Source organism: Mirounga angustirostris, unplaced genomic scaffold, assembly GCF_029215605.1.
Source record: "Mirounga angustirostris isolate CCGP_5_RB_7025 unplaced genomic scaffold, mMirAng1.0.hap1 SCAF_10, whole genome shotgun sequence".
Classification (NCBI taxonomy): Eukaryota; Metazoa; Chordata; class Mammalia; order Carnivora; family Phocidae; genus Mirounga; species Mirounga angustirostris.
This window is the reverse complement of record NW_026991718.1, coordinates 49,349,940-49,362,342: the sequence shown is the minus strand read 5'-3', so window position 1 is coordinate 49,362,342 and position 12,403 is coordinate 49,349,940. Positions and strand designations below refer to the sequence as shown.

General features: G+C 47.5%; 1 protein-coding gene across 4 annotated transcripts in view; it reads right to left on the bottom strand.

Moving 5' to 3' along the window:
- Positions 1–2,450, bottom strand: part of RAB11FIP5 (RAB11 family interacting protein 5) — a 37,033-nt gene extending 34,583 nt beyond the window's left edge. The window contains exon 1 of one of the 4 annotated variants that reach the window (XM_064572319.1): positions 1,704–2,450. In XM_064572319.1, the coding sequence (XP_064428389.1) occupies positions 1,704–2,134 (431 nt within the window). In that variant the 5' untranslated portion in view covers positions 2,135–2,450. The remainder of the gene's footprint in view (positions 1–1,703) is intronic. The other 3 variants (XM_064572320.1, XM_045884775.3, XM_045884776.3) reach the window with 3 other exon arrangements.
- Positions 2,451–12,403: the final 9,953 nt, after the last annotated feature.

The window sequence follows — 12,403 nt, the reverse complement described above, 5'->3', positions numbered from 1 at the left end:
GAAAATAGGCCCACCTGGGCCTACAAGCACTGACAGTTCAACTAAGGAAGATCCAAAGGCCAAGAAGAAGGGCAAGGGCAGAAACTGAAAAAGAATCAAAGCTCCCCCCACCCTAAGTCACTGACTTCACAAATCACAAAGGCCTTTCCCCACAAGCCTGTCGTCCCGGTCCCTCAGCCACCAGGGGTGTCATCTACCAGTCTGGTCAGATTAGCTGAGTGGTGGAGACTGAAGGACTAGGAAGGAAAGGGGTGGAATGAATTTGGGGACAGGAGCCGCTTTGGGAAAAGAAAGGGCTAAGAGACCCAAAGGAGAGCTTTCTGCCCCACCCCCAGCCCCTTGGCTTCCCTCAGCCAGAAAGGAAGGAGAGGACAGAAAAGGGGAGGGGAAAAAAACAAAACAAGGGCCAAACTATACCACATGATTCCACACCCAGCAACCAAACAGCAAGTCAGGAGAAAAGGAGAGGAAAAGGCCAGGGGCGGGGGAGATGGAGCCAGGTCACAGCCCTGCCTGGAACCTGCCCTACGCTAACCAGCTTCCCACTCCAGGCCGCAGAGCCACCAACGCCCTTTTCTACACATGTTTTGAAAAATGTTCAAGGTCAGATCCTTTCTAACCAAATCCTTCTCTCCTATGGGTCTGCACCAGGCTCATCCTTCTCCTCCAACAAGCCTTCCTAGATTTACTCAGATGCCATTCCACATGGGCAAACCTTTCCAGCACCTGTCCCCACCTAGGACACGCCCCTGCCCCCATCCCCTTACCCTCCCCATCCATGGCCCACTGGGTCCAGGGGAGGTTTCACCCCAGTTAACCCTTTAAATGATCCACAGCAGGTGGTCAGCCCTGGGGACTGGCTTTCAGATCCTGCCCAAGTCCAAACAGGAAATGGGGCTCCAAGCCTGAAGCCTTGATCTTCACACTGGGAAGGTTAAACACTGCCAAGATAAATGATTAAAAAACGCACAGGCCCTTCTAGTGGAAGTGGCTGGGAGATTATCTCCTGCTGTGCATTAACCATGACGCTGCCTTCACCTCAAGCAGGACAGGCAGGACACTTGAAGGCTGACTGAAGGGTTTCCTTCCTTTAGTTAGGAGGCTCTCCTGCTTTCAGAACAGGGACACAGAGGGGCAGGGTTCCAGAGGCGTCTGTCTCTAGGTGGCAGAGGGCATCCAAATACCAGGCAAAAAGCAGATGCCCTCTGCAGTCTCCAGATTTGGTGGGGCATCTCAGGTCAATCTCGCCCTCAAGTAGAACACTGCACCTTCCTTCCCCCACTCCCCGCGGGCCCGGCTTGGGGCAGGCGGCTGCAGTGCCCCTCCCCTTCCAGGAAAGGGAGACAGGCCCGGAGGCCCTAAGAATGGCCCCCCAAATTTTCCTTCTTGAGGTTTCCACAGTCCAAGGGCCTCTGGATCCCACTCCTAACTTTACTTGACAATCTACTCCTAAAGCTAGGCCACCAATCATACCTCCCCCTAGGCTTCGCAAGGACACGCCAGCAACCAAACACAGACTGTCGCAAGGAAGGGGATCAGAAGGGGACCCAAAATGCAAAAGAGCAACTGGTCGGTTTACGCCCTTGAGCTCGCGGCAAAGGGCGCACCGCCCCGGCCAGAGGTTCGGGGTCCCGCTCCCCCGCCAGCCCCGCCCAGCGAGCTCTCCTCTAACCGTTTCCGCGCCCTCGGCGCCCCTCACTCACTGCGTATGCTGGGCGCGGCCTGCGCCGAAGACCTCATCCAGCGCCACCGTGGCCTGGCCCAGGAACTTGTCGACGCCGATGAGCGAGCGGTGCATGGTGGTGAGCACCAGCTGGCAGGCGGCGGCGGAGCCCGCGGCCCAGGGAGCCGGGCCCGCATCGGCCTCCTGCGCCCGCAGCAGGCCGTCCAGGGCACCGGGCGGCAGCTCGAAAGAGCACTCCTCACGCCACTCCGGGCAGCCCGGCGTCTTCTCCACCACCGACGTGCTGTACTTCTCGCGGCCCACCTGGATCACCGTGTACGCGTCGCTGGTGCTGCCCGCTCCCGAGCTCTTGCCCCGCAGCCCGCGGGCCCGCAGCACAGTCACCTGGACGTGCGTGGGTAGCCAGCGGGAGGGCCCCGCCGCGGGCTCGGCGCCCCGCACCAGGGCCATGGCGGAGGCGGCGGCGGCGGACGAGGCCGGCAGACGCGGGCACAGACACGGGGGCCGTGAGAGGAGCCGGGCAGCGGCGGAGGGCGGTCAGGAGCCGGCTCCGAGCGCCACGCCGCCGCCGCCACCCGGCCGCCGCTGCTGCGGGCTGGGCTGGGCCGAGCTGGCAGCCACCTCCCCGCCTCCCCGGCCGCCGGCCGCGCCGCGACGTCAGCGCCCCGCCTCCCGCCCCGCCCCGCGACCCAGACCCGCGAGGCGGTGCGGCAGTGCGGCGGTGCGGCGGGGGCGCTAGCTGTCGCGCCCCGGCACCGGCCTCCGCACACCCGCCTGCAGCTGAAGAGGGCGACGGGGACCGAGGGGTGGGGCGTGCGGCCTCCGCAGAGGGGTGGGCGGGGCTCCCGCGTTGGCCCCGCCCCGGGCTGGGGGCGCCCGCGGAACCCCACCTCGCTTGCGGGAGCTCGGCACCCTCTGCCGGGTATGAAAAGCCCGCTCCGCGTCTCCTGGCCAATCCCAAATCTTTCTTCGAGATGTCCCTGCTCCGAAAGCCCTGCCCTAAAACTGTCCCGGCCCGCCCCTCCTGGGATGGCCATCCCCTTGGCTCGGGCAAGTGGGTGTGGGGCGGGACCCCGCTACCCCCCTCATCTCGAGCCGCCCTCCGAGTCCTCCAGTCCGCCCCTGCCCGGGAAGATGCTGCGTGAAACCAGAACTGAGTCCCCCTCCGGCACGTGACAGTCGCGCATCAGCGAGCTGGAGGCCGGTGAGCTGCCGCCGCTTCCAACCTCCGCGCGCTTCAGGATCCCAATGATGCGGCGAGACCGCGGCCGCGGGAGGCCGGAGGGCTGGGCTCGCCCTCAGCGGACACTGCGGTGGAGAGCCGGGTGATGAATAAATAAGTAGCCACATCATTTAAGCTGGGGCTCCTGCGTCACCGGTTGGCGGAAATTATGGGCTCAGGAGAGAGGGTTTGAAACAATCCTTTCCACCCATTAAGTGCCTACTATGTGCCTCTCTGCAAATCACAGTGTCTTAACGCTTGGTTTATTATTAATAATGATAGCAATGGTTAGTAATTATAGATGCTGAATTTCGGCCAATGCTGGCCCATGTACTTTATATACATTACCTCACTTTATCCTCAGAGCAACCCTCTGGGTGAGTGTGATTTTTTTTTTTTTTTTTAAGATTTTATTTGACAGAGAGAGAGACAGCGAGAGAGGGAACACAAGCAGGGGGAGTGGGAGAAGGAGAAGCAGGCTTCCTGCGGAGCAGGGAGCCCGATGCGGGGCTCGATCCCAGGACCCTGGGATCATGACCTGAGCCGAAGGCAGACGCTTAACGACTGAGCCACCCAGGTGCCCCGTGAGTGTGATTTTTATTCCTGTTTTCCGGAAGATTAAATTGCAGCTTAGAGAGGCTAAACTGCCCAAGATCCAAAATTGGCAAAGGTGGTACGTGAATCCACACAGATGACCCCATAGCCTGTACTTTTAAAATCATAATTTTTAAATATAGGACAGAAGCACTTATGATGAAAAGCAAAAGTCTCCCTCTCACCCCTGGATCCAAAGAAAATCCACTTACGGTTATTGGGGTTTTCAAGCCTGGTGGGTACCTCCATCTCTCTACCTAAAATGTTTACACAGATGGATTTAGCAGGAACGCCATTATCTATTGCCTTCCTGCTGTGATAGATGGTATGTCTCACACCCACTTCCCTCCCTCCATTTTGTGTGATTATCCTATTATTTTTAGTTCCTCTATTGGTTACCTTTATGGTGGAAACCTGTGTTTCTTCCTGGGAAGACTCTCTGCAGTACCCACCTTGACTTCCCGTGCAGTGAAAGAGGAAGAATCCCAACTCTGCTGGCCATGTTCTCCAGCAGAATATGGATGGAGGGAACCAGTCACTGGGGATCCGGGGGAACACACCCACCACAGGCCCAATCCTGACAGCCTGCCACCTTGCCCCTGCTTTCTGAAAACTGGGGTGGAGGGGTCCTGGGCACTGAGCCCCACGGTCCAACAGGCCTGTGCATAGCACCTATCTTTGGGACGGCCAGATCTGCCTATGGACTGTGGCTGTCTGCCACTTAGCAGCAAAAAGACCTGAAGATTAAACCAGTTCTCTAATCTCTACCAGCCTCATTTCCTCATCTAGAAAATAGGGATAATGATGCCTACTTCAAGCAGTTGCTGAAAAGATTGTGTGAGAAAATATGGTCAAAGGTTTTAATGCAGTGGAGACCATCACAAATGATCTCAAGGCATGTGAACATCATACACAGCTTTTCTTTTGATTATAAAAGTAACTTGGAAAATACAGAAAAATATAAAGAAGGAAAAACAAATAGATCATAACCTCACCATCCAGAAATAAACACTTAACAGTTTGTTGTGTTTCTATCGAATCTTTTCACTACACTCTGCTGTTGATTTGTATGCGTTATGGTTGTGAGGCAACTGTGATGGGCTTTGGAGTCCTGGTTCTACCGTTACATGTATTGTCTCGTTGACCCCTAAAGACAACCATTTTAAGGCAAGTGCTATTGCTACCCTCAGCTTGGGTGACTTTCTCCAAGTTTCTAACTGGCAAATCGCAGAGAATGGACTTGAACTCAAGTCTGAGTGATTATTGCCTGTGGCACTCTGCTCTCACACTAGCCTGTTGGTCGTATAGGCACTGCATCATTTGGGGCTGATAAAGCAGGAAATGTTGTCATACCCACTTCACAGATGAAGAAATTGAGGTATAAAAAATGTTAACCGACTTAACCAGGGTTGCACTCAGGATGAAGCCCCAACTTTAAGAATGGATTCCCTGGGGCGCCTGGGTGGCTCAGTTGGTTAAGCGACTGCCTTCGGCTCAGGTCATGATCCTGGAGTCCCGGAATCGAGTCCCGCATCCGGCTCCCTGCTCGGCGAGGAGCCTGCTTCTCCCTCTAACCCTCCCCCCTCTCATGTACTCTCTCTCTCTCATTCTCGCTCTCTCAAATCAATAAATAAATCTTAAAAAAAAAAAAAAAGAATGGATTCCCCAAGGGCTGTGCAAATGAAGACATCCTTACCAAACTGCAACTAACATATATTAGTCACCCTTCTTTAATGGTTCCATTTCATCTGCTTCCTAGTTCTCTAACATGACTAGGCGACTAGGCGGCTGCCTCCTCCCCCCTCCCCCCAACCTCCCCCATGGAGTAGCAAGGCTGCAGGAAAAGGGCAAAAGAGAACTCAGATGGGCTACTCCCGCTCTCCTTCCTCCTGCCCTGGCCCACGCAGTTTGGCAAGCTCAGGCTTCTTGCTGGCCTGGGATTGCAGCCATAGGAGGGCAGTGAAGCCAGGCAGGGCTCCCCTGCAGGTCACTTGGCCCTAGGAGGAAGGGGCGGGGTCTTTTAGCTATCTGTGGTTGAGAAAAGAGCAGAAAACTCTGAAGACACTAAAGTCTTGACCACCCAGGGGTGTTTCCTCCTCAAAAAATGAGACCACCAACACCCCCATCCCCTGCAGCCTGCCATGAGGGTTAGTCAGAGGACACTCTGGCTTCCTCTGCCTCCCTAGGGCTGGGTGTGCTCATGCCTTCCTGGGCCTCTCTAGTCCATTAGGGATAGTTCTTGCTATAAAAAAAGTGCTCCTTTGTGTAATTTCCACTTGTTGCTTCTCTCTGCAGTACCATAAAAGCCCATTCACCCTTCCACATAGGTACTTCAGATATCTTTGCCTGGCTCTTTAGGCTACATTTCTTCCTGTTCTTTACCTCTCCTTTCCAGCATCTATTTTCTGGGCCCCTCACCATAATAGAGTCACACAACCCAGGTTCAGATTCTAATGCCACCACTCCCCAGCATTATAAACTTAGGAAAATCACTAAATTCCACTAAGTCTCAGTTTCTGCATCTATACAATGGGCCTAATAACAGAAGTCGACTCATAGGGTTAATATGAGAGCTATCTCAACACACACTAAGCAGTAATGAGTATTATCACCTTAGAAATCTTGGCCGAAAGCAAAAGCTTGTACATCCTTGTTTCTTTTGCATTCCTCTGATTGCCAATGAGATTGAACATTTTTTCAGTTATTAGTCATTTATATTTCCTTTTACTGAATTGTCTATTCTCTGAATTGTCTATCTTCCATGCTCATTTTTCTTTGAAGTCTTAATTTCCTATTAATTTATATTAACGCTTTCTATGTTAAGAATAACACTTTGTCTTGGGCGCCTGGGTGGCTCAGTCAGTTAAGTGTCTGCCTTCGGCTCAGGTCATGGTCTCAGGGTCCTAGGATCAAGCCCCGCATTATCTGGCTCCCTGCTCAGCGGGGAGTCTGCTTCTCCCTCTGGCTCCGCCCCTCCCCCTGCTCATGCTCACGCTCTCTCAAATAAATAAATAAATATCTTTTTTTTTAAAAAGAATAACACTGGGTGCCTGGGTGGCTCAGTTGGTTAAGCAACTGCCTTCGGCTCAGGTCATGATCCTGGAGTCCCGGGATCGAGTCCCGCATCCGGCTCCCTGCTCGGCAGGGAGTCTGCTTCTCCCTCTGACCCTCCCCCCCTCATGTACTCTCTCTCTCTCTCTCTCTCATTCTCGCTCTCTCAAATCAATAAATAAATCTTAAAAAAAAAAGAATAACACTTTGTCTTTTATATTTTTTGCAAATAAGTTTGACAAAGTAAGTTATGTGGTCAAATCCTTGTATTTCCTCTATTGTTTCAAGGTTAAGTTCTTCCACACTCACGGGTCCAATAATATCCACTCATATTTTCTCTCACTTTTAAGTTGTTTGTCTTTTTCTTTGTTCTTTCATTATCTTTCAATTCTTCTACATACTATTTTAGTGAGTGATTTGAAAATCTAACCCTCCCGCCCTCAACAACAGTCCATGCTTCCCAATACTTATTGCAAAACACTATCCCTTTGCCATTGGTTTTCTCATATACATTCTTATATATACTGTAGACAGAGTCTGAATTTTGTGTTCTATTCCACTGAGATTTCTATCTTGCTGCCAGTGCCATTCTGTTTTAATTGTCATTGCCCTTTTAATGCATTATTAAAATAGAAGAGCAAATCTTCACTCATTTCTTTTTTTCAAAGATTTTATTGCTACTCTCACACATCTTAGGTGGATGTGTATTCATCCACCTAAGATCTAATGCTTTTTGGAATTGTAAGAGAAATTGTTATGAGAAAAATTGGCATCATTACAAACAGTAACCATTTAAAATCATGGTATACTCCCTAAAATTTGGAATAAGATAAGGATGTCCTCTCTCCACTTCTATTCAATATTATGTTAGAGGTTATAGCGAGGGCAATTAGGCAAGAAAAATAAATAAAAGCTATCCAGATTGGAAAGGAAGGATAAAGCTATCTCTATTTGCAGATTATCTTATAAATAGACAATCCTAAGGAATCCGCTAAGAAACTATTAGAACTAATAAATGGGTTCAGCAAGGTTACAGGATACTGGGTGAAAATATTAAAATCAATTGTATTTCTACACACTAGCAATAAATAATTGAAAATAAAACTAAGAAAACAATTCCAGGGGTGTCTGGGTAGTATATTCAGTTAAGCCTCTGACTCTTGGTTTCAGCTCAGGTAGTGATGTCAGGGTCTTGGGATTGAACCCCATATAGTGCTCCACACCTAGCATGGAGTCTGCTTGGGATTCTCTCTCTCCTCCCCCTCTGCTCCTCCCCTCCACCCCCACCACCACACTCTCTCTCTCTAAATCTTTAAAAAAAAATCTATTTATAAGAGCATCAAAAAATAAAATACTAAAAAATGAATTTAACAAAAGAAGTGTAAAACTTGTACACTGAAAACTATAAAACATCATTGAAAGAAATTAACAAAGACCTAAATAAATGGAAAGACATTCCATGTTCATGGATGGAAGGCAACATTGTTAAGATAGCAATACTCCTCCAAATGATCTACAGATTCAACACATTCCCCAACAAAATCCCAGTTGCTATTTTTGTAAGAAAGTGACAAGCTGGTCCTAAAAAACATATGGAAATGCAAGGTACTCAGAATTGCCAAATAAATCTTGAAAAAGAAGAAAAAGTTGGGGGATTCATACTTCCTGATTTCAAAACTTAATTATAAATCAGGACAGTATGGTACTGGCATAAGGATAGACATATAGAGCAGTGGAATAAAATTGAGGTTCCAGGGTGCCTGGGTGGCACAGTCGTTAAGCAACTGCCTTCGGCTCAAGTCATGATCCTGAAGTCCTGGGATCGAGTCCCACATAAGGCTCCTGGCTCAGCAGGGAGCCTGCTTCTCCCTCTCCCACTCCCCCTGCTTGTGTTCCCTCTCTCACTGTCTCTGTTGAAAAATAAATTTAAAAATCTTAAAAAAAAAAAAAAAGAATTGAGAGTCCAGAAATAAACCCTTATATTTATAGCCAATTCATTTTTCAACAAAGGTGCCAAGACCTTTGATGAGCCTTTTCAACAACTGGTGCTGGGACAGCTAGAAATTCACATGCAAAAGAATTAAGTTGAACCCCTTCCTTACACCATACACAAAAATTAACTCAAAATAGATCATAGACCTAAATGGAAGCACTAAAACAATAAAACCCTCAGAAGAAAAAGAAGTAAATCTTCATGACCTTGGGTTAGGTAAAGACTTCTTAGAGAGAACACCAAAAGCAAGCAACCAAAGAAAAAAAAATAGATAGAAAATAATAAACTAGACTTCGTCAAAACTAAAAGCTTTTGTGCTTCAAAGAACACCATTAAGAAAGTAAAAAGATAATTTGCGGGATGGGAGAAAATATTTGTAAATCATACATCTGATAAGAGACTAGTATCTGGAATATATAAAGAAGTCTCACAGTTCAACAATAGAAAGATAACCCAACTTGAAAAAAGGGCAAATGATTTGAATAGATATTCCCTAAAAAAGATGGACAAATGGCCAATATGCGCATGAAAAGAAACCAAAAACATTAGCCATTAGGAAATGTAAATTAAAACCACAATGAGATACCACTTCATACCCACTAGAATGGATATAACAAAAAGGACAGATAATAACAAGTGTTGTCAGGATGTGGAGACACTGGAGCCCTCATACATTGCTGGTGGGAATGCAAAAGGGTGCAGATGCTTTGCAAAACAGTTTGGCGGTTCCTCAAATAGTTAAATATGGGAGTTATCATATGACCCAGCAATTTCATCAGAATAGAAATACACAGATATACACCCAGCAGAAATGAAAACAGGCATCCACATAAAAAGTTGTGTGAATGTTCATTCCCAGATTCCTACCCCAAACCTACAAACCAATCACCACCTGTATTTCTCCTATCTTGGAGGAAGAGCTGTTCCTATGTGCTTACTTTCCTTTCCCTCTCTTCGCCTTGGGGCAGTTCAGTTTCCCTCTCCTCCTTCATTTTGGTATTTCTCATCCATTGGCTCCTTCCTCTCATCATATAAATATGCTCAAGTCCCTCCCAAGAAAAACAGAGAAAACTCCCTCTCACTATCAGCCTCTGTCATGTCCTCCTCTCCATCAGGTTTCCTGAAGATGATTTACCCTCCTAGTCTCTCTCCCCTCACTTCTCCATTCACACCCCAAACCACTGCAGCCTGGCTCTCCATGCTAACACCCATTCCTGATTGCAAAATCCCAAGGCCTTCCTTCAGTCCTTATCTTACTTGACCTCTCTTTGGCGTTCAGTAGTTAAGCACTGCCTTCTCCAAACTCCTTCAACCCCACTCTCTGGCTCAGGCTCCATTCTTCCATGCTTTTGCTCCTGCCTCTCCCTCAACCCACTACCTCTGGATCTCCTTCAAGGGCTTCTCTTCTCCATTTCTTAACACTGGTTTATTTCTCAGCCTTCCCTTTTTTCACTCTTCAGACTCTCCCTGGAGATTCACCTCTACACACATGGTTTTATCCACCCTGTATGTGTTCCCAACTCCCACATGTCTATTTCCAGCCCAGTCCTCTTTCCTGAACCCCAGATCCACACTTACAACTGCCAAGCAACATCCATAGACGCTTCCAACTCAACAAGTTCATATGAATTTGGTAAGGCTGCCATAACAAAATGCCACAGACCGGGTGGTTTAAACCACACAAACTTATTTTTTCACAATTCTGGAGGCTACAAGTACAAGATCAAGGTGCTGACAAGTTAGTTTCTTCCAAGACCTCTCTCCTTGGTGTGCAGGTGGCCGTTTCCTTGCTGCATTCTCACATGGCTGTCCCTTGGTCTATGTGCTGTGTCCTAATCTTCTGTTCTCATAAAGGACACCAGTCACTTTGGATTTGATAGGACCCATCCATATGACTTCATTTTTACCTTAATTACCTCTGTAAAGGCCCTATCTCCAAATACAGTCACAATCTGAGGTACTGGGAGTAAGGACTTCAACATAGGAATTTGTAAGGAACACAATTCAGCTCACGACAAAGTTAAAAGTTGTACTCATCATCTTCCCCACCTCCAGCAGCTCCTTCTTCTGTAGTCCCTCTTTGGTGAACCCCTCAAGGCTCTAACCAGAAACCTAGAAGGTACAGTGTTTCTTCTTCAAAGGTGGGCCTAAGCAGAGGTGCTCTCACCAAACCTAGAGAGGCTGCAGAGGGCATCTGCCTCTTGCCTGCTTCCCAGATGCCATATGGAGGAAAGCCATTAAAGACTACTAGCATTGTCAGAAAGGACTCAGAAGCCAACTTGAGAAGCTTCCATTGGCCAAAGGTACAATAAATAGAGCACGACCAAGGATAATAATCAATGGATTGAAATATTTTAAATATATTTAAATCCACGATTTCATAATGATTTTTTAAGGTTAAATTTCTCACTATGAGAAGATGCTAAGAAAAAATTTTTGGAGGTTCTAGCACAGCTATTCATACACCCTTGACAGAAGGATCGTCCTTCTCTGTCAGAAAAGGTTATCCTATTCTACTGAGAGACCAAGTGCACGGCTTCGGAAGGCACACACATGGAGTGGTCTGGGAGGAAGGGGACACCCATCTGGCTGGCCAGATTAGACAAATCAACCCTGGTGATCAATGGGTTGACAGATGTTGCTTTATTTTGAAAACTGCTAAATAAAGGGAAAGAATCCTGCCCCTTCTATAGGAATTGTAACACTAGGTAACAAAATAGTAAATGAGAAGGCTCTCTTTATGAAAGTGTTCCAGCAAATCAATGAAGAAGAAATGACTGAATTGGAGTATCACCATCTCCAGCCCCTAATGAATAAGTAGATCCAGGCAGTGATTATCAATGGCTGCTGAATCACACTGAAAGAAATAACCAGGAATTATATGCCTCCTAATAGAAGAACACACCACCAACTATGAAGTAGTCTTGTCCAAAAAGTCTAACCAGAATCTGATCAAGCCTCTTTACAGGAACTATATGGATAGAGAAAAATGTGAATGACTCAGAGATACAATCAGCAAAAACCAGCCTGCTGAAAACCACAGGATAAACAATCCAGTTTTTTCAAAAAGAACATTGCAAGGAAAAAAGAGCTAGAAGAGGAACCTAGAAACAAGAAAAATACATTTTAAAAAATAAGTAAACATAACAAGTAAACAAGTAAACAAGTAAATGTATTTTTTTAAATACATTTTAAAAAATAAGACTGGGGTTCCTGGGTGCCCCAGTCAGTTAAGCATCTGGCTCTTGGTTTCGGCTCAGGTCATGATCTCGGGGTTGTGAGATAGAGCCCCGCATTGGGCTCTGCGCTCAGCACGGAGTCTGCTTGTCCCTCTCTCTCTGCTCCTCCCCCTGCTCGATCTCTCTCTCAAAAATAAATAAATAAAATCTTTTTAAAAAATTAGTAAACACACCAATAGCAATGAGCACATCCACCACCCAGATCATGGTTTCTAAGTATCATTCTTTAGGAAAAAGAACAAGACTCCTTTGAGAAATGATTCCAGGACTAGGGCAATTAAAAATCATGAAGGTGGTACATGCATGAGAACAGTTTGCTTATTTTACAGATGACTAAAACCAAGGCAAGGAAGAGTTTTTCTCAAGGTCCTATAGCTTGAGAGTGGCCAAGCATGAATGAAGCCTCTGACCACCTTGGTCTCCTGCTGGAGAAATTCCTAGGTTTCATTCCTAGCTCCTGGTGGCTAAAGAGGACAGACTAGATAGTAGGAATTTGGATGTGGGCACCAGGTGGCCTGTTTGGAGTCACAGAAGAGTGTGGGAAAGAAGGAAGAAACCAAATGGAACAGAGAAGGCTGGAGTGTGATAATAAGCCTTCAATTCAGTCTGGGCTGCCAATG